General features: G+C 41.3%; 1 protein-coding gene across 1 annotated transcript in view; it reads left to right on the top strand.

Annotated features, from left to right (window-relative positions):
- The window catches only part of MYOM2 (myomesin 2), a 102,639-nt gene that overhangs the window by 35,521 nt on the left and 47,313 nt on the right, over positions 1 to 19,805 (top strand). Inside the window, exons 11-16 of the mRNA XM_058177426.1 lie at positions 1,454 to 1,595; positions 7,215 to 7,414; positions 9,071 to 9,124; positions 10,724 to 10,851; positions 15,578 to 15,761; positions 18,290 to 18,464. Of these exons, the coding sequence (XP_058033409.1) occupies positions 1,454 to 1,595; positions 7,215 to 7,414; positions 9,071 to 9,124; positions 10,724 to 10,851; positions 15,578 to 15,761; positions 18,290 to 18,464 (883 nt within the window). The remainder of the gene's footprint in view (positions 1 to 1,453; positions 1,596 to 7,214; positions 7,415 to 9,070; positions 9,125 to 10,723; positions 10,852 to 15,577; positions 15,762 to 18,289; positions 18,465 to 19,805) is intronic.

The raw sequence follows: 19,805 nt of genomic DNA, 5'->3' as shown, positions 1-19,805 counted from the left end.
AAGACTAATTTAGGAGGGAGTTTTCCCACTATACTCTGCAGCCATCTTTTCGGCAGTCTTCTATTTTGGTCTCTTTTTTGACTTGAATATGGAGTTGCTTCAGAATACCACTGCTTTAGAACAGAACTGTTGCAGAATTCTATTTCACAACAATGTTATTCCATACATATAACCTAGAGCAAGAATTGATAAATGACTAAATTCACTGATGTAGCCATTGGTTAAAACTCACCGACTCTCCATTCCCTCAAGCCTGGCCTTTCTTTTATAAAGGAAAATTCTTCAGGAATGTTTTTCCTGAGAACCTGTAATGTTTGGTGGAAGGGAGAATTCAGTCTGGGGAATCCCCCAATCATTTTCCCTAACATGACTGGTACTAAAACTGTAAGGACAGCATCATTCTGTGCAGAAATGGGTTTCAGCAGGTTCAGACCAGTTCTGGAGAACCAGTAGCGGAAATTTTGAGTAGTTCGGAGAACCGGTAAATACCACCTCGGACTGGTCCCGCCTCCATCTATTCTCTGCCTCCTGAGTCCCAGATGATTGGGAGGAAATGGGGATTTTGCAGTATTCTTCCCCTGGAGTGGGGAGGGAATGGAGATTTGACAGTATCCTTCCCCTGCCATGCCCACCAAGCCACGCCCACCAAGCCATACCCACAGAACTGGTAGTAAAAATATTTGAAACCTACCACTGATTCTGTGTCTTTATTATTAAAACTGAATAGGGATCAGCAACGAAGACAGTGAGAGGTCTTTGGTGCTCTCTGAGCTTGGTTGTTTTCTTGCAGACACTTCATTACTCAAACTAGGTAACAACATCATGCTAGTAAGGCATGGGGTTTGCTCTTAATTTAAAATCTACTGGTTTGCCCTGTCAGTGTTGGTGAGAGCGGTCTTGGAGGTTCTTAGGTTCATCTGGGTGTTGATTGTTTGAACAAATTGGCTATCAATGGACACATGTATATAAACAACATCTACGTACTATGCAAAAGAGATAATCAACAAGACAAAAAAGACCAAAAGACCTTCCCACTAGCAATCAACATGAGCATAGACTAACACCAAGATGAACATCAGACCAACAATCAAGAAGTAAACAATACCCAATCAAGGAACCACCAAACAAGCCAACATTAAACAGCCCAACCGAAAAGCCTCCAAAACCACTCTCACCAACAACCAACCAAGCTCAGAGAGGACCAAGGACCCCTCATTTCAACCCCGAGCTACAAATAGTCTCCCTTAATGAAGACAACATAATTAATTAATTAATTATTATAATAATTAATGCTGGTGTGCTTTTCTCCTACCTCAAGAATGGGAAAAAAGTGAATTCACTTGATTGTGAGGGAAACCCCACTGTTGCCCAGTAGTGTTATTTATGGTGTCATATTTATAATAGCTGAATTATATGAGGGTGATTTTATCTGAGTTTTTTCTTGGGGTTTTAGATGCTGATGCCCTAGTGATGGGGGCCCCAGGGGCACCAATGGATGTGAGCTGCCATGATGCCAACAGAGATTATGTTATTGTTACTTGGAAACCACCAAATACAATCCATGAAGCACCAGTGATCGGCTATTTTGTGGACAGGTATATGTGGAAGGAATAGCATTTGATTCTTCTATGTTTCAAATAAATTATCTGTGCTCAAAAGACAGTTTTTGAATTCGATGTAGGTTTTGCTTTTTGTGGCAAGTTAATATAATATTGTTCAAGTTTTATTTCAATGGAATTTATGGCCTTTTGTAGTTTTTCAACAAGTTACAAATCTTCAGTTCAGTCCGGGTCTCTTTGAATTGATTCACACACACACACACACACACACACTCTTTTAATTGCTCAATATGTGATAAATTAGTACTAAAAAAAATATTATTCCATTGAAGAATCTTTTAGCAGAGATGACCTGAAATGCCTGTTCGGGATAGAATGACTACACATCTTTTTTTTATTTTTATAAAGGTCAGTCCTTTATTTCAGAAAGCTGTCCTTCTAGCTTTATTTATTTTTTAAAAACTCATTTGAGTCATTTTATTTTGGTCATTTAAATGTTACCTTGCAAATGTGACCACTTAATGTACAATCCTTGACATTCATGTGAAAACTATAGAACCTGAATGGTATTTTTTAAAATAAGTTTACATGTACTGTTTGATTTTAGATATTTTTATTAGAATATATACATATTTGTAAAGTTTTTGTTTTGATCTTGAATTATCTTTCATAAAGCAAAGTTTACACAATGACAATTCTTATCTAATGCATCTCTTTCAGATTTATCCCTGTTTCAGGTCTTTCTTTTATTCTTTCTGAGAAAATATAGTCACTGTAATTTTGCATTAATAATTAATTATTATTAATAATTAATAGTAATTAGACATGATCTGCATTACACATCCCTCTCTGCAAGTTGCTACCTGGTGATCACAATTACAAAGTGAATGACATACACATGTGAATCATTTAGTTCCTTACTTCTTGGTTTCCTGCTTGTTAGGTTAACACAGGGGTAGTCAACGTTTTTATACCAACCGGCCACTTTTATATCTCTGTTAGCAGTAAAATTTTCTAACCGCCCACCGGTTCCACGGTAATGGTGATTTATAAAGTGTATCGTCGTCTGCTCATGCCTCTCGCAGATCGTGGATAGGGTTGGGGGGGCGCCGGCTACCAGCTCTGCTTGTCTGTTACAGCTGGGTGGTGTGGGGGGAGATGCGCGAGCTATTCTGGGACGAGGCTCTTTTGTTTGCGGTCGCACTATAGCACCATTTAGTTTCACTTACGTAATGTGAACTGAACTTATGCGTGGGCGATACAAATAGTATATTTTCAGAAATTTAAATTGTCACGGGGAATTTTATGAAAACCTAATGAAAATATTTTTAAATAATGTTATGAATTTTTTTAAAAAAGTCAATTAAATTAAAAAAAAGGAAAATGCTTCAGTATTGGACAAAACCCCTACCACCCACCATGAAAGCTGGAATGCCCACTAGTGGGCGGTAGGGACCAGGTTGACCACCACTGGGTTAATATGTTAATTTCCCTTTTTGTTAGGTGATAGTGGGATTATTTTATTTTATTTATTTGATTTTTATCCTGTCTTTATTATTTTTTTTTTAAATAACTCAAGGAGGCTAACATACCTAGTACTCCTTCCTTCTCCTATTTTTCCCACAACAACAACAACAACCCTGTGAGGCTCAGTTGGGCTAAGAAAAAGTGACTGGCCCAAGATCCCCCAGTTGGCTTCCATCCTTAAAGCGGGACTCACTGTCTCCTGGTTCCTAAGCCAGCATTTTAACCACTAGACCACAGTGGTTCTCCTGATCTTATTTACCCCTAATGACTGATGTTCAATTTTCATTAACTTAACTTCTTGAATGTGTATTCAGTGAACCTGCTAAAGATATGTGTAAGGAGCTTTTCACATGCTTTGTCCATTCCACATAGTCCTATAGGTCAAATTGTCAAATATTCCTGAGTCACATTCACTTCCTGGGAAATATGCCATGTTCAACTTATATAACAAATTGCTGTTCAGGTCAAGGATCAACTTAGTTTAACATTTTGCCAAATGCCTGAAGGGGACTTGCAAGTGGAACACGGGAATATACCCCTGTCTTGCCATTGCTGCCCTGCTATTATTATTTCAAGGCACATAATCCTCTACCTTGCATCTCAACACTACCAGCCCTTGATGGAGCTGTCATAGAATAGAATAGAATTTTTATTGGCCAAGTGTGATTTGACACACAAGGAATTTGTCTTGGTGCATATGCTCTCAGTGTAGATAAAAGAAAAGATACGTTCATCAAAGTACAACATTTACAACACAATTGATGGTCAATATATCAATATAAATCATAAGGATTGCCAGCAACAAGTTATAGTCATACAGTCATAAATGGAAAGAGATCGGTGATGGGAACTATGAGAAGATTAATAGTAGTGCAGATTCAGTAAATAGTTTGACAGTGTTGATGGAATTATTTGTTTAGCAGAGTGATGGCCTTCGGGGAAAAACTGTTCTTGTGTCTAGTTGTTCTGGTGTGCAGTGCTCTATAGCGTCGTTTTGAGGGTAGGAGTTGAAACAGTTTATGTCCTGGATGCGAGGAGTCTGTAAATATTTTCACGGCCCTCTTCTTGATTCGTGCAGTATACAGGTCCTCAATGGAAGGCAGGTTGGTAGCAATTATTTTTTCTGCAGTTCTAATTATCCTCTGAAGTCTGTGTTTTTCTTGTTGGGTTGCAGAACCGAACCAGACAGTTATAGAGGTGCAAATGACAGACTCAATAATTCCTCTGTAGAACTGAATCAGCAGCTCCTTGGGCAGTTTGAGCTTACTGAGTTGGCACAGAAAGAACATTCTTTGTTGTCCTTTTTTAATGATGTTTTTGATGTTAGCTGTCCATTTTAGATCTTGCGATATGATAGAACCTAGAAATTTGAAGGTTTCTACTGTTGATACTGTGTTGTCAAGTATTGTGAGAGGTGGAAGTATGGAAGGGTTTCTCCTAAAGTCTACCACCATTTCTACGGTTTTGAGTGTGTTCAGTTCCAGATTGTTTTGGTTGCACCACAAGGCTAGTCGTTCGACCTCTCGTCTATATGCGGATTCGTCATTGTCTCGAATGAGACCAATCACTGTTGTGTCATCTGCGAACTTCAGTAGCTTAACAGATGGATCATTGGAGATGCAGTCATTGGTATACAGAGAGAAGAGAAGTGGGGAGAGCACACAGCCTTGGGGGGGCCCTGTGCTAATTGTACAGGTATTTGATGTGATCTTGCTTAGCTTCACCTGCTGCTTCCTGTTTGTTAGGAAGCTTGTGATCCACTTACAAGTCTGTTCCGGTACCTGTAGCTGGTTTAGCTTAGTTAGAAGAATGTCTGGAGTGATGCTATTGAATGCTGAATTAAAGTCTACAAAAAGGACCCTTGCATAGGTCTTTGGAGACTCAAGATGTTGTAGGATGTAGTGCAGAGCCATATTAACAGCATCATCTGTTGATCTGTTTGCTCAGTATGCAAATTGCAAGGGGTCTAACAGCGGATCCGTGATGGTTTTCAAGTAGGAAAGCATTAGCCTTTCAAAGGTTTTCATGACTACAGATGTTAGAGCAACTGATCTGTAGTCATTCAGTTCCTTGATGGAGGGCTTCTTCGGCACTGGGATGATGGTAGAGCATTTGAAGCAAGAAGGAACATAACACATCTCTAGTGATTTATTGAAAATATGGGTGAAGATAGGGGCCAATTGGTCAGCACAGACTTTTAAGCAAGAAGGAGTTATCTTGTCTGGGCCTGGAGCTTTTCCTGGCTTTTGTCTGTGAAATAGGTCCTGCACTTCCTTTTCTGTGATCACTAGGGGTTGTGAACCCAATGAAATGGGGTCAGTTGTAGGAGGCTTGGCTGTTGTTGGTGTGTCTGAGATGGGGGTTGTGGAGATAGGTGGCTGTAGTTTCCTTTCAAACCTGCAGTAAAACTCATTCAGGTCATCTGCCAGTTGTTGATTACCTTCAGCCTGGGAAGGAGGTTTGCCATAGCGGTGATATTTTTAAGAGTTTTCCACATGTTTGCTGGTTCATTTGCTGAAAACTGATTCTTTAGCTTTTCAGAGTAGCTTCTTTTGCTGCTCTGATCTCCTTGTTAGTGCATTTCTGGCCTGATTGTATAGCATTTTATCACCTTTTCTGTAGGCTTCCTCTTTGGAATGTCGTAGCTGCTTAAGTTTAGGTGTAAACCAAGGTTTGTTGTTACTGTATATTCGCAAGTTCCTTGTAGGTACACATAGGTCTTCACAGAAGCTGACATATGATGTTACAGTATCTGTGAGTTCATCCAGGTCTGCAGAGATATTTTTAAAATTATTCCAATCAGTGCAGTCAAAACATGCCTGTAGCTTTAATCCGTCCAGGTCTTCACTGATTTAATTATTGGTTTTGTGGCTTTAAGTCTTTGCCTGTAAGCAGGTACAAGGTGAATCATGCAATGATCAGAGTGTCCTACAGCTGCACGTGGTAAAGACCGATAAGCATCTTTTAGTGTTGTGTAGCAATGGTCTAGAGTATTCTTGCCTCTGGTGGGACAATTGACATGCTGAAAGTATTTTGGTAGCTCTTTCCTTAAGTTTGCCTTGTTTAGATCTCCCAAAACAATGGCCAGTGAATCAGGGTGTTTGGCTTCAGCCTCCATGATTTGGTCAGCTAGAGTTCGTAATGCCTTGTTTACACAGGCTTGTGGTGGGACATAAACAGCAATTAGAAGAAATGAGGAAAATTCACGAGGCGAATAGTAAGGTTTGCAGTTGATAATTAGAGTCTCTAAATTATTGTCACAGAATTTGTAAATTATTTTAAAATCTTGACACCAGTCATCCATTTGGTTATCCAATTCTGCTTAAAAGCTATTTATGAGAGTGCCTGGGCTAGTTTGAGCTGGTGGTTAAAGCACCAGTCTGGAACTATGGAGACCTTGCTTTTAGCTCCATCTTAGGCACAAAGCCAGTTGGGTAACCTTGGGCTGATCATTCTTCTCAGCCCTAAAAAGGAAGCAGGGACAAACCACTTTTGAACTCTTGCTAAGAAAATTTCCGGGGCTGGAAGGAGGTGCATCAGATGTACAAGAGCCCTGGTAGCTCACTGGTTAGAATGCAGTGTTGCTGGCTAACTCTGCTCACTGCCAGAAGTTCGATCGTGACCGGCTCAAGATTGACTAAGCCTTCCATCCTTTCGAGGTCAGTAAAATGAGGACCCAGATTGTTGGGGGCACTAGGCTGATTCTGTACATCATTTTAAGGAGGGCTGTAAAGCACTATGAAATGGTATATCAGTCTAACTGCTATTGCTACTGCTATTGCTATCCAAAGCAAAAGTCACTGGCTTCAAAATGACAGGGTTGTGCATATAAAAAGGAGCAGGACCACAACTACCTGGTTGTGCCTGCTGTATGGAATCCAATTAACATCATTGTGGTTGCCCATGTTCATGAGCTATCCACAACAATTTCCTTTTTCTTCACTCTATACATGTGAAGTTGCAATATTTTATCTTAATGCCTATTATTTGATACTTACTTCATTGCAACGATGTTTGGCATCTGATTCACCAGTCAGCCAGTTTAAAGAAATCATTCTCATGGCTCAAGTGGATTGTTCGAAAACCTTGAAAATGAAGTTTTCCTTTCCAACTTTCTTTTATTTGCAGATGTGAAGTGGGTACTGAAAACTGGGTGCAATGCAATGATGCTCCTGTAAAAATCTGCAAATATCCAGTGACTGGCTTGTTGGAAGGGCGTTCCTACATTTTTCGAGTGAGGGCCGTCAACCAGGCGGGGATCAGTCGGCCTTCAAGATCCTGTGATCCTGTGGCAGCTCTTGACCCCGTGGACCTGGAGAGGTTACAGTGTAAGAAAAAAGAATTGCCATATTTCTTCAGGGGAAATTCTAAGCAGACTTATAAAAGAGGAATCTTGCTGCTAAATGAGTGGGGCAGGTTAAATTTTGTTTTTGAGCTGGCCATAAATCAGGCTTGCAGGCAGCTCACTTATGGCTACTTAAAATAAGTGTTATGATTTCAGACTATGTATGTATGTATGTATGTATGTGTTGTGACCCAGGCCCAAGTAGGTAGTAGGAAACTCAGTCCGTGAAAAAACAAACTTTATTCAAACAGCTGAGAATTACTTCATTCCCAGCATCTTTCAACTCAAATTAAAACAAATTCCTCCCAACACAAATTCCTCAGTCCTATCGCAAACCTTGGTCCAATTAGGCAAAGTGCCAAAGGCCTTTCTTGGCAAACGTTCAGAAGTCACAAAAATAAAGGCAAGACATAGACGAAGCAGAAGACGCAGCTACCAACGTTGTTTTCCGGCAAAGCCCAAACGCCGTTACTGGTCTGTTTAAGACTTATGTGAGGCCAATCATCTCTTGGCCCTACTCCCAAGTTGTCCTTTTTGCTTGAGCTGCTCTTGCCTTCTGGCAGCTCTTCTCACACGTGCATTAGGAACAGGCTCCTCCTGTTCCTCTGCCTCACCACTATCAGTCTCTGGAGGCTCTGGAGTCCGCACCTCACTCACCTCAGCCTCATCGCTGTCTGACTCCATTGCCAGCTCCGCAGGCTGCTGGCAGACCACAACAGTATGATCCTCCTCCTCCTCCTTATTTTAGCCATTGGGTATCCATTGCAGGATGAAGGCCTTTTTCGCATGTTTCCATGTATGTATGTATTTATGTATACAGAGAGAGAGAGAGAAAGAGGGAGGGAGGGAGGGAGGGAGAGAGATATATGTGGAGGTCCTATTGTGAACTATTATGGCTAATAACTTTCAACAGTTGTCCCACACTCTGTAGTCCTCGACTTACAACCATTTGTTTAGTGACTGTTCAAAGTTACAACAGCACTGAAAAAAGTGAGTGACCATTGCAACATCTCCATGGTCATAAGATCAAAATTCAGGCATTTGGCAACCTCCGTGTATTTATGACAATTGCAATATCCTGAGGGTCATGCGTAACCATCCCAGGTGGCCTCCGACAAGCAATGTCAATGGGCCATTAAGGCAGATTCACTCAATGACCGCATGATTCACTTAACAACTGCAATGATTTGTTTAACAACCATGGCAAAAAAAGGTGGTAAAATGGAGCACGATTCACTTAACAGCTACCAGTGGAACTTCTGAGCTCAATTGTGGCCATAAATTGAGGATTACCTGCAGTGGTCCAGCTCTTTGATATGTAAATATGCGTGGAAAAGATTCCACTGAGAAATTATCTTATGCCTGACACATGCCTCATTTTTGTCCTGAGCGACAGACAATGAATTTGTTCAGAATAAAAAGGTGATCTTTTAAGTTCACCTTTAGCATCATCTGAATTAATAACCTCAAATGCTAGAGCTATCAACAACTAACTGCCTAATGTTGCTGGTACAAAAACCCATGATAGCTGAGAAGCAATCAAATAATTACAAAGAAGGTGATTCAATGTAATTTTCAGAAGGCGTTCTATTAGTACAGAAACTTAAATATAAACAATGTTTTTTTCCCCCACCTTCAGCTATTCACATGGAGGGAGGCAAGGACATTATCCTCCATTATGACGACTTTGAAGGTACGTAACTTCTACAGAGGCAAGATAATAGACATACCCACAGTACTTCAGTGGCTATTACTAAAACTTTCGTCTTCTGGCTGACATTCACATTTCTTTTTCTGGCTAGACTCTTTTCTTTATGCATTTAATATGGAATTAAATATGTGCATCTCTCTTGTTGCCTACATGAGGAATTTAGTTAGAAGAAGAACTAAGTTAATACATTTTTGAGTGATTATTGTTTTGAGTATCAGGAAATTCCATTTTCATTTTGTGCATGTAAGCATTCTTGCATTATCAGGATATCCAGGTATTGCTACTTTAATTTTTCTGGTTTTCCACCAGAATCTTAAGAACTGCAATTTGTTGAAGTGCTTTAGAGTTTAAAGCACAATAAATCATACCGGCTGATGCAGTTTAAGACTACAGTGTAAATATATTTTAACATTTGTCTTCCAAAGCAGAAACACCTTTTGCTCTTTTGAATATGGAACTTAGAGAGCCAGAAAAGTCTAGTTAATCAGCACGGGGCTGATTTTCTTCCAAATTTAAATTGCAATCCAAAAATGTGCTAAAATGCAAAGTGATATTTCTCTCGGTGCCTAGAAAATGCTCGTCGGTGATAATAGTTAAGGCAAATCAAGTCACAGGTTTTATATTTTCCCCCACCTCCTTTTGTGGTGAGCTATTTTGTCTACCAAATACCATGGGGCTCAGCTTTTGAAGGCAAATAGGTGTGGAGATGCATGCTTACAAGAGCGGCCCCAGGAATGATAGTATTAAAAAAGTGTTGGGGATATTCTCTGGCTAGGATAACCATCTGACTGAGATGGTGTAGGGTTTCCTGCCTGGGCAGGGGGTTGGACTAGAAGGCCTCCAAGGTCCCTTCCAACTCTGTTGTTATATTATGTTATATTATATTATTAAACCAGCTCAGGCAAGCTGAACCATTCCAGATGGATCTTAAAGCTCCCATCCTCTCTTTGAACTGCTGATCTTTGATGAGAAATGGAGAACAGCCACAGTTGTTACAGGAAAATGAGAATTCATTCCTGTGCCATATATTACCCCGATTCTCATTGTCATTCCTAAACTAGAAGACGTTTCTATACCACCACCACCCCGTCTTTTTTTTTTTTTTTTGCTGGTATGATTTTATATTTAATTGCTGTGATCCTTCATGCAAATTTTTTTTTCCTTGCTCATTTTTCAGAGAGGCAGAAACACTCGGGCTCCACACTTTGATCAACCTGTCTCCTATTTGCATAAAGCATGAAGACTTTATCAGGGCATTTAGTACCGCACATGAAAGCGATTCAAATATGATCAAAGTAAAACAAAAATCTTAGGAGATTTTTGCAATATTTCCTCCTCCCCCCTTCAATTTCTTTCTTTTTTTAAAAGCCAGCTGTGAGAAATAGCTGCTACTCTTCTTGCTTGGTTTTCACAAACCGGAAACAAATTAGCTTTGATAAATCACAAAGCTGATGTAGAGCCCTTAATAGCTGAGCAATGCGCTCTAATGAGATATTTTAGAAAGACAACTTTTTTGCATCAATGTTAGCCTGGGAGATTAATCTGGTGCTGAGCAGTTATTGAGTGTTATTACTCTTCTAGGTGATGTTAAAATCCCCGGACCTCCCACCAACGTGCAGGCTTCAGAAACCAGCAGAACGTATGTTGTTCTCAGTTGGGACCCACCTGTTCCTCGTGGCAGAGACCCACTATCATATTTCATCGAGAAGGTACTGTGCTTTATAGTAGCATTTGGCTGGATGGCATTTAAGGACCACATCCTTCTTCATCCAGATTCGGTCACAGTTTTGTTCCACATAGTATCAACCTTGTGAACTCTCAAGCTTCCTTTTACCCATATTTGTATTTAGGATGGGCAGTGATTTACACACACACACACACACACACACACTGTTTCCCCAAAAATAAGACCTATCCTAAAAATAAGACCTAGCATGTTTTTTACATGTGTGCCTAATATAAGCCCTTCCCCTCAAATAAGTCCTCCTTAAGAGCCTGCACTCAACCTTGACTGCTCTTTAGAAGGCCAGATCCTGTAGATGAAACTCAAACACTTTGGCCACCTAATGAGAAGGAAGGACTCACTGAAGAAGAGTCCAATGCTGGGAAAGATTGAGGGCAAAAGAAGAAGGGGACGACAGAGAATGAGGTCTCTGGATGGAGTCACTGAAGCAGTAGGCGTGAGCTTAAATGTACTCCAGAGGATGGTAGAGGACAGGAAGGCCTGGAGGAACGTTGTCCATGGGGTTGCGATGGGTCGGACATGACTTCACAACTAACAACAACAAGAGCCTGCACAGCTGGCTGCCTGCCCATTCCATCTGATTGCTTGCTCTGCCATGGCCATGAGGTGAGGTGAGACAGGGTGATGGTGGAGCTGCTCCACGTGCCCCGCACCGGCTTATCTCAGGGCCACCGCAGCCAGGTCATCTCCCCCTGACATCTGCCTCACAGTGGCAGCACTGGCAGTCTAATGTGCAGCAGCAGCCCATGTGGCTGCTGGCCCACTACTTCTGCTTGCTCGCGGCCATAACAGAGCAGTGTGTTGGTGCTGTGGCCGTGAGGCAGGTGTCAGGGCAGGAATGATAGTATTAAAAAAGTGTTGGGGATATTCTCTGGCTAGGATAACCATCTGACTGAGATGGTGTAGGGTTTCCTGCCTGGGCAGGGGGTTGGACTAGAAGGCCTCCAAGGTCCCTTCCAACTCTGTTGTTATATTATGTTATATTATATTATTAAACCAGCTCAGGCAAGCTGAACCATTCCAGATGGATCTTAAAGCTCCCATCCTCTTTGAACTGCTGATCTTTGATGAGAAATGAAGAACAGCCACAGTTGTTACAGGAAAATGAGAATTCATTCCTGTGCCATATATTACCCCGATTCTCATTGTCATTCCTAAACTAGAAGACGTTTCTATACCACCACCACCCCGTCTTTTTTTTTTTTTTTTTTTCTGGTATGTTTTTATATTTAATTGTTGTGATCCTTCATGCAAATTTTTTTTTCCTTGCTCATTTTTCAGAGAGGCAGAAACACTCGGGCTCCACACTTTGATCAACCTGTCTCCCATTTGCATAAAGCATGAAGACTTTATCAGGGCATTTAGTACCGCACATGAAAGCGATTCAAATATGATCAGTAAAACAAAATCTTAGGAGATTTTGCAATATTTCCTCCTCCCCCCTTCAATTTCTTTCTTTTTTTAAAAGCCAGCTGTGAGAAATAGCTGCTACTCTTCTTGCTTGGTTTTCACAAACCGGAAACAAATTAGCTTTGATAAATCACAAAGCTGATGTAGAGCCCTTAATAGCTGAGCAATGCGCTCTAATGAGATATTTTAGAAAGACAACTTTTTTGCATCAATGTTAGCCTGGGAGATTAATCTGGTGCTGAGCAGTTATTGAGTGTTATTACTCTTCTAGGTGATGTTAAAATCCCCGGACCTCCCACCAACGTGCAGGCTTCAGAAACCAGCAGAACGTATGTTGTTCTCAGTTGGGACCCACCTGTTCCTCGTGGCAGAGACCCACTATCATATTTCATCGAGAAGGTACTGTGCTTTATAGTGGCATTTGGCTGGATGGCATTTAAGGACCACATCCTTCTTCATCCAGATTCGGTCACAGTTTTGTTCCACATAGTATCAACCTTGTGAACTCTCAAGCTTCCTTTTACCCATATTTGTATTTAGGATGGGCAGTGATTTACACACACACACACACACACACACACACACACACATTGTTTCCCCAAAAATAAGACCTATCCTAAAAATAAGACCTAGCATGTTTTTTACATGTGTGCCTAATATAAGCCCTTCCCCTCAAATAAGTCCTCCTTAAGAGCCTGCACTCAACCTCGATTGCTCTTTAGAAGGCCAGATCCTGTAGATGAAACTCAAACACTTTGGCCACCTAATGAGAAGGAAGGACTCACTGAAGAAGAGCCCAATGCTGGGAAAGATTGAGGGCAAAAGAAGAAGGGGACGACAGAGAATGAGGTGGCTGGATGGAGTCACTGAAGCAGTAGGCGTGAGCTTAAATGTACTCCAGAGGATGGTAGAGGACAGGAAGGCCCGGAGGAACGTTGTCCATGGGGTTGCGATGGGTCGGACATGACTTCACAACTAACAACAACAAGAGCCTGCACAGCTGGCTGCCTGCCCATTCCATCTGGTTGCTTGCTCTGCCATGGCCATGAGGTGAGGTGAGACAGGGTGATGGTGGAGCTGCTCCACGTGCCCCGCACCGGCTTATCTCAGGGCCACCGCAGCCAGGTCATCTCCCCCTGACATCTGCCTCACAGTGGCAGCACTGGCAGTCTAATGTGCAGCAGCAGCCCATGTGGCTGCTGGCCCACTACTTCTGCTTGCTCGCGGCCATAACAGAGCAGTGTGTTGGTGCTGTGGCCGTGAGGCAGGTGTCAGGGCAGGGATGGCCTGGCGGCGGGAGCCCTGAGGTAAGCTGGTGCATGGTGCATGGGGAAGCTCCATCCTCCCAATTCACCTCATGGCCATACCACTGTTGTGTCACCTGGCCTCCTGCCCCGCTGCAAGCAAGCAGAAGAAATGGGCATCCACTTCTTACATGGGAAAAAAATAAGACATCCTCCCTCCAAAATAAGCCCTAGTGCTTATTTTGGGGCCCAAAAGAAAATAAGACCCAGTCTTATTTTTGGGGAAACATGGGTATTTATTTGGGTGGGTGTAGGTAGGTATGTGTGTGTGTATACTATTTGTGTGTTATGTATCTGAACATTTTTGAGAGCGGGCAACAAAATTTCATTTTTAACATGTGCCAGTGTGCCCACAGTAAAAAAAATGACAATAAAGTTAATTTATCTGTCCAATAATGTGCCCAGTAGCAGAAAGGTAAAAAATATGAACATTAGCAGAATAACAGTGTTATTGGAGGTTTGCTAATCCAGGGCTGTCCAAATTTGGCAACTTTAAGACTTGTGGGCTTCAACTCCCTGAATTTCTTAGCTAGCCACGTTGGCTGGGGAATTCTGGGAGCTGAAGTCCATAAAGTTGTCAAGTTGGGAGACCCCTATTCTAGTGCAACCCCCTGCTCAAGCAGGAGACCCTATACTATTTCAGTCAAATGAATGTCTAATCTCTTTGAAATAGGGATGATTGAAGAGATCCCAGACAAAAATTGCTTTAGTTACATCTGTTTAAATTATACTGAAATTGAGGATTGGGGGAAAGTGCTTTTTTTGTAGTGGGGAACATTGGGTAGCTAAGACTTGGGAATAGGCAGGCTGAAAGGAGCAGCGTAGAGGCTGAAGTAGTCTAGCCTTCTACAAAAAATCTGGGCATGTGTGGAGCTACCTAAATCAGATAGTAAAGACTGATACTTGCTCTGATCTTACCATCCCTGAATAGATAAATTAGTGTAACCCCATACAGTTAGAGGGGTGCAGATTCAGAAGAAGTCTTTTGATATACCTATCTGAGACAGACTTTCCATACAGCTGTTATTTCTGGAAAAATATGTTCAGGATTTGCCTCGAATGAACTAATGACATCCTCTAGAACAGTGATCCCCAACCAGGAGGCGGGGGGGGGGGAGATAGAGAGGGGTTGTTTCAAAATTTTTTACTATCGGTTCTGGGGGTGTGGCTTGGTGGGCGTGGCTTGCTGTGCGTGGCAGGGGAAGGATACTGTAAAATCTCCATTCCCATCCCAATCCAGGGGAAGGTTACTACAAAACCCCCATTTCTTCCCGATCAGCTGGGACTTGGGAGGCAGAGAATATATGGGGGCGGGGCTAGTTAGAATTTTTACTACTGGTTCTCCAAACTACTCAAAATTTCTGCTACTGGTTCTCCAAAACAGGTCAGAACCTGCTGAAACCCACCTCTGGTGCAAATGGAGATGTGTGTGCACACTTGCTCACCCGCCACTTACAAACAGGCCAAGGGGACTCCTGCTCTAGAACAATGCTGTGTCAACTCTGGCCACTTTAAAATGTGTGGACTTCAACTTGCAGAAAGCTGGCTGTGGAATGCTGGGAATTGAAATCCACCCATCTTAAAGGGGCCAAGGTTGAGTATCACTAATCTAGACTAGCTAGGCTAACAAACATCATATAATGACCAGAATTGAGCAAGACTCACAATATATTTATTTTTCAGATTGCTCTAAATGGTATCAAAACTGTCAGAAATAAAAGTCCCTGCTTGAATGAAATCTATTTCAATCCATTTGTATAAAGGGGAGGAATTTATTGTCTTAACTGATTAAAGTCAAACACAGTCCCCAACTAGAGCAAGCAAATCCATGCGCCCCTGTGTCACATCCGACAGATTATCTAAGAAACAGAAGATTGTGTAACTATTGTTCATTAATTCAAATACTTTTAATTCAAGTACTTGGAGGACATTTGCAGCTCTGTACATGCGGTAATGATCTTGTTCTTTTCTTTACAGTCTGTTGTTGGCAGCGGGACTTGGCAGAGGGTCAATGCTGAAGTGCCAGTCCGATCCCCTCGTTATGCGGTATTTGATCTTGCAGAAGGGAAATCCTATGTTTTCCGAGTTTTGTCAGCCAACAAGCATGGGATTAGTGATCCTTCTGAAATAACAGCACCTATTCAAGCAAAAGAGGCCATCGGTGAGGAATGTTCCATGTTGGATTAGGGCTAGGGTGACTCAGGAACAAATCTTTCTCCAGTTATGGAAGTCTGGCTGACCTTGGGCCAGTCGCCCACCTTCAGCATTGCTTAAGTTTCAGGATTATTATTGCAGGAGAAAACTGAAGGAAAATGTGATTTGCAAGGCTAGCTGTAGACATGTTGGCACCCTAGACAAAGACCTAAACTGGCCACCCCCTATGATTTGAGAGCCGAGGTGGCGCAATGGTTAGAGTGCAGTACTGCAGGCTACTTCAGCTGATTGCTCGCTGCAGTTGGGCAGTTCAAATCTCACCAGGCTCAAGATTGACTCAGCCTTCCATCCTTCCAAGGTGGGTAAAATGAGGATCCAGATTGTTGGGGGCAATAGGCTGACTCTGTAAACTGCTTAGAGAGGGCTGTAAAAGCACTGTGAAGCAGTATATAAGTCTAAGTGCTATTGCTATTTGACTCATTGTCCCATTTTGGTAGGAGTTTCAAAAAAGTGCCTTCTCGTTCCTTTTTGAGTTTTATGATTTTTCAGGTTTGGAAAATGGTTTTATTTTTATTTTCTCAGACATTTCCACCCTATTGCACAGTAAGTAACAGAATAAGAGTGTGGGACTAGAAGTCTTCTAGTCCAATCCCCTGGGTGAAGCAGGAAACCATTTACCATTTCAGACAAATGGTTATTAAAATTACATCTACACCCATTTTTGACGTAACAATTCTGTGAAATTGTATTTAACCTTCAAGCAGGCACGTTGGCTCATGGGGTCTACTACTACTTGTTTTTTTTTTTTTTAGTTTTTTTTCAAGTGTGATTTTTGGAAGTCTTCACCATTTTTGGTAGCCCCTTATAATTTGGTACCTCTAGGCTGGTGGCTACTCATCCTTAGCTTAGAGCCAGCCCTCGTTATTTGAAATCTTGGAAGGAAGGCAGTGTATAAATCTGTCAAATAAATGCAAATATACTTAAATCATGTGATAGATAGAAAACTCTTGGTGTCCAAGGCCAGACAGCTTGATTGTTTTTTTTATATATTTTTTATTTTATAAACAAACAAACATTTAATACATCAGTCATTCCTTCCGTGCAACATCTCGGTGTTTTCTTCATGGCTCCATCTTCTTGTTGTTTCTTCTTTCTTCATTTCAATTTAATCTATTACAATTTTTTCACAAATACAATATTCTAATTATACCATTTTCTTATATAACTATCAATTGCTTATCTATATGTTTTTTTCTAACCAATGGTAAAATTGATCCCATATCTTAAAATATTCTGAATCCTCTCTTTCTTTGATAGCTTGATTGTTTTTGAAGGGAGAAAGAACACAGCTGGGCAAGTGCACAAGACCTAATTTTCCAGCTTCTCTTTAGGTTGAAAAAATTTGGAGTTTTTCTTATTTTTTTTAAAATTCTTAACTTAGCTACTTAAAATGCACACTTTATATGTTTCTCATTCAAAATGGCTCTAAACTGCCTGATTTTCAGCTATAGCTATCAAGTGGGATTCCAGAAACCACAAAAAAGAGAGTAGGGGTATACTGTATGTCATTCTGATGCCTAGTTCTCATATAGAACCAGAAACAATGCCGAAAAAAAAAAGGCTCCTTGAGAATTAATTTAGTAATGAACAGCCTTGTGTTTTGCAACATAAAATTGACCTAGAACTTTGAGATCTTGTCAAAGCTCAGTAAAAATCATGGCCCTAGTATTTCCTAGGAACTATTGCTTCCCAAAACATACACATTTGACTTGCTTTGACTTGTGCTATACAATGGTGTTTTGCAGGGACTTTGATTTGTACATTCTTTCTTTGTGGGAGGCAGTGGGTTTGAGAATTTCAAGGAAGGAGATGTGTCCAGATGTGTCTCAGACATCAGCACTTTTTGAAACCCAAAGGACTGGTCCAGTTGCCACTGAAATGGGTATTAGTTGTCATGGAGAAGCTCCATCTTCTCCCTGATCTTTCTTGTGTACAAACAGAGGCAAATCCCAGTGAATGAGGGAGGAGGAATTTTAATGAGTTTTTCTCCCCAAGGTCAGTCTTGTGAATTTTTCCAAAGGTCACATTTACATAACGTATATCTTAGAGGGATACTGGACTTATTTTCAACTTGGAAATCCCTAGACCAACTGATAGATCGGAAACCAAGATCGTTTTTTGAAAATTACATATCCCCCCACTTTAGAAATGTTTAGACCAATTCAGGAATCTAGTAATGGGAAGGTCCTGATAGGTGGACAAAAATGCCAGATCCAGTCTAAACATCTGGCTGAAAGTACAACCAACAATCAATTATTATTTTGAATTTGCCGCATGATGGCATCTTCTAATATTTGCTAGGATAATCACATGCAGACTAGAGAAAAAATGCTTATATTATTGTATTACTTATTTATTTCATTTATTTGACTTATACACTACCTATCTGGTCTAGAGTGATTCTGGGTGGCTTACAAACATATACCAATGTGTTAATTGTTATGAAGAGAGTAAGTTCCTTTCTTTGTGCTGCAGTGGCACCATCATCCCCTGGATGTGTTGTTGCGACAAGAAACACAAAAACCTCTGTTATTGTGAACTGGGACAAGCCAAAACATGAAGAAGATCTGATCGGCTATTACATTGATTATTCTGTGGTAGGATCAAACCATTGGGAACCCTGTAACCATAAGCCAATCAAGTATAACAGGTAAAAACAATATAATGTGTTTAAAGAATTGCCTGCTCTTCAACTTGGGCATATATATATATTGATTAATTCTTTCTACAAGCATGGCTGGTGGGGAATTCTGGGAGTTGACGTTCACTGTACTTAGAAGTCTCTGGAGATTCTCAGTCATCCAGGTCGTGGTTGTGCCAAAGGTGCTTTTTCAGGAAGCATTTGGACTTTCTTGCTTTTTCTTTGAAGATGTTTCACTTCTCATCCAAGAAGCTTCTTCAGCTCTGACAGGATGGTGGGGAATGGAAGGATTTATATTCCTTTCAGACAGCTGGTCATTGCATCCTTTTAGAGGGTTGTTGAAGCACTTGCGGGTTTATCTGTGCCCTCAGGGTCACCTGAGTAATGCTCCTGGTTCCTATAGTCTGCAATTTTTTCTCGGGAAATCCATTCCTACTCCCACACCATTCAAAGGGTGTTCATCCCAAAGTGTATGGCTAAAAGTCCATAGACATTCCCAGTCATCCAGGTCGCGGTTGTCCCAAAGGTGCTTTTTCAGGAGGCAACTGGACTTTCTTGGTTTGTTTTTTTTTAAATGTTTCACTTCTCATCCAAGAAGCTTCACAATTCTTAGAGTTGCCAAGGTTGGACATCTCTGTTCTAGGATGAGGATAATCCAATGATTTAATGGGCCATCATCGGAGAAACCACAAGATTATGAATTAATAAATAAACAAATAAAACAGCAGAGAACATAGCAGGAGGGCTGCTTAGGAAAGTGACTGGCTGCTGATGGGAGGGAGTTGCCAGCTTTGCAGCCAATCAGAGTTGGGCCTCTTACTGGAATGGAATGACGTATTGGGGATCATCTATATCAGGTGTATCAAATTTGCAGTGTCACGTTGTCATCATGTGATGTATCATGGCTTTTTTCCCCTTTGCTAAACTGGGATTGGGCGTGGCCAATGCATGATGCATCTGGCCCGTGGACTATGACTTGGACACCCCTGATCTTAAAGGGTTTAAGACAGCTCAGGTGGGAAAACAGTGAATGATATTGAATTAAAGCTGGAAAACAAAGGCATTTGCAATGGTGTAGGAATGGCAGAATGTCCCCACAAAGTGGTGGCCTGTTGTGTGGTGCCCATACCCACAACACAACGGACAAAGCAGAAAGTGTGGATCTGTCTTCTGTCCCAAAGACAGAAATAAAGCAATCTTCTCTGAAAAACACCAAGTACAGTTTCTCTGAACTGTCCGTTGTGTGTATAAGCAGGAACCTGATCAGCCGTCTGTAAAAATCCCATTGAGCATATCAGAATGGACAACCTGTTCAGGCCTCCTGTCTTAAAAGCAGCGCAGGCAAGTTTC

The sequence above is a fragment of the Ahaetulla prasina genome, chromosome 1, assembly GCF_028640845.1.
Source record: "Ahaetulla prasina isolate Xishuangbanna chromosome 1, ASM2864084v1, whole genome shotgun sequence".
Taxonomy (NCBI): Eukaryota; Metazoa; Chordata; class Lepidosauria; order Squamata; family Colubridae; genus Ahaetulla; species Ahaetulla prasina.
Note: the sequence above shows the minus strand (reverse complement) of the source record. Positions and strands in the feature narration are given on the sequence as shown.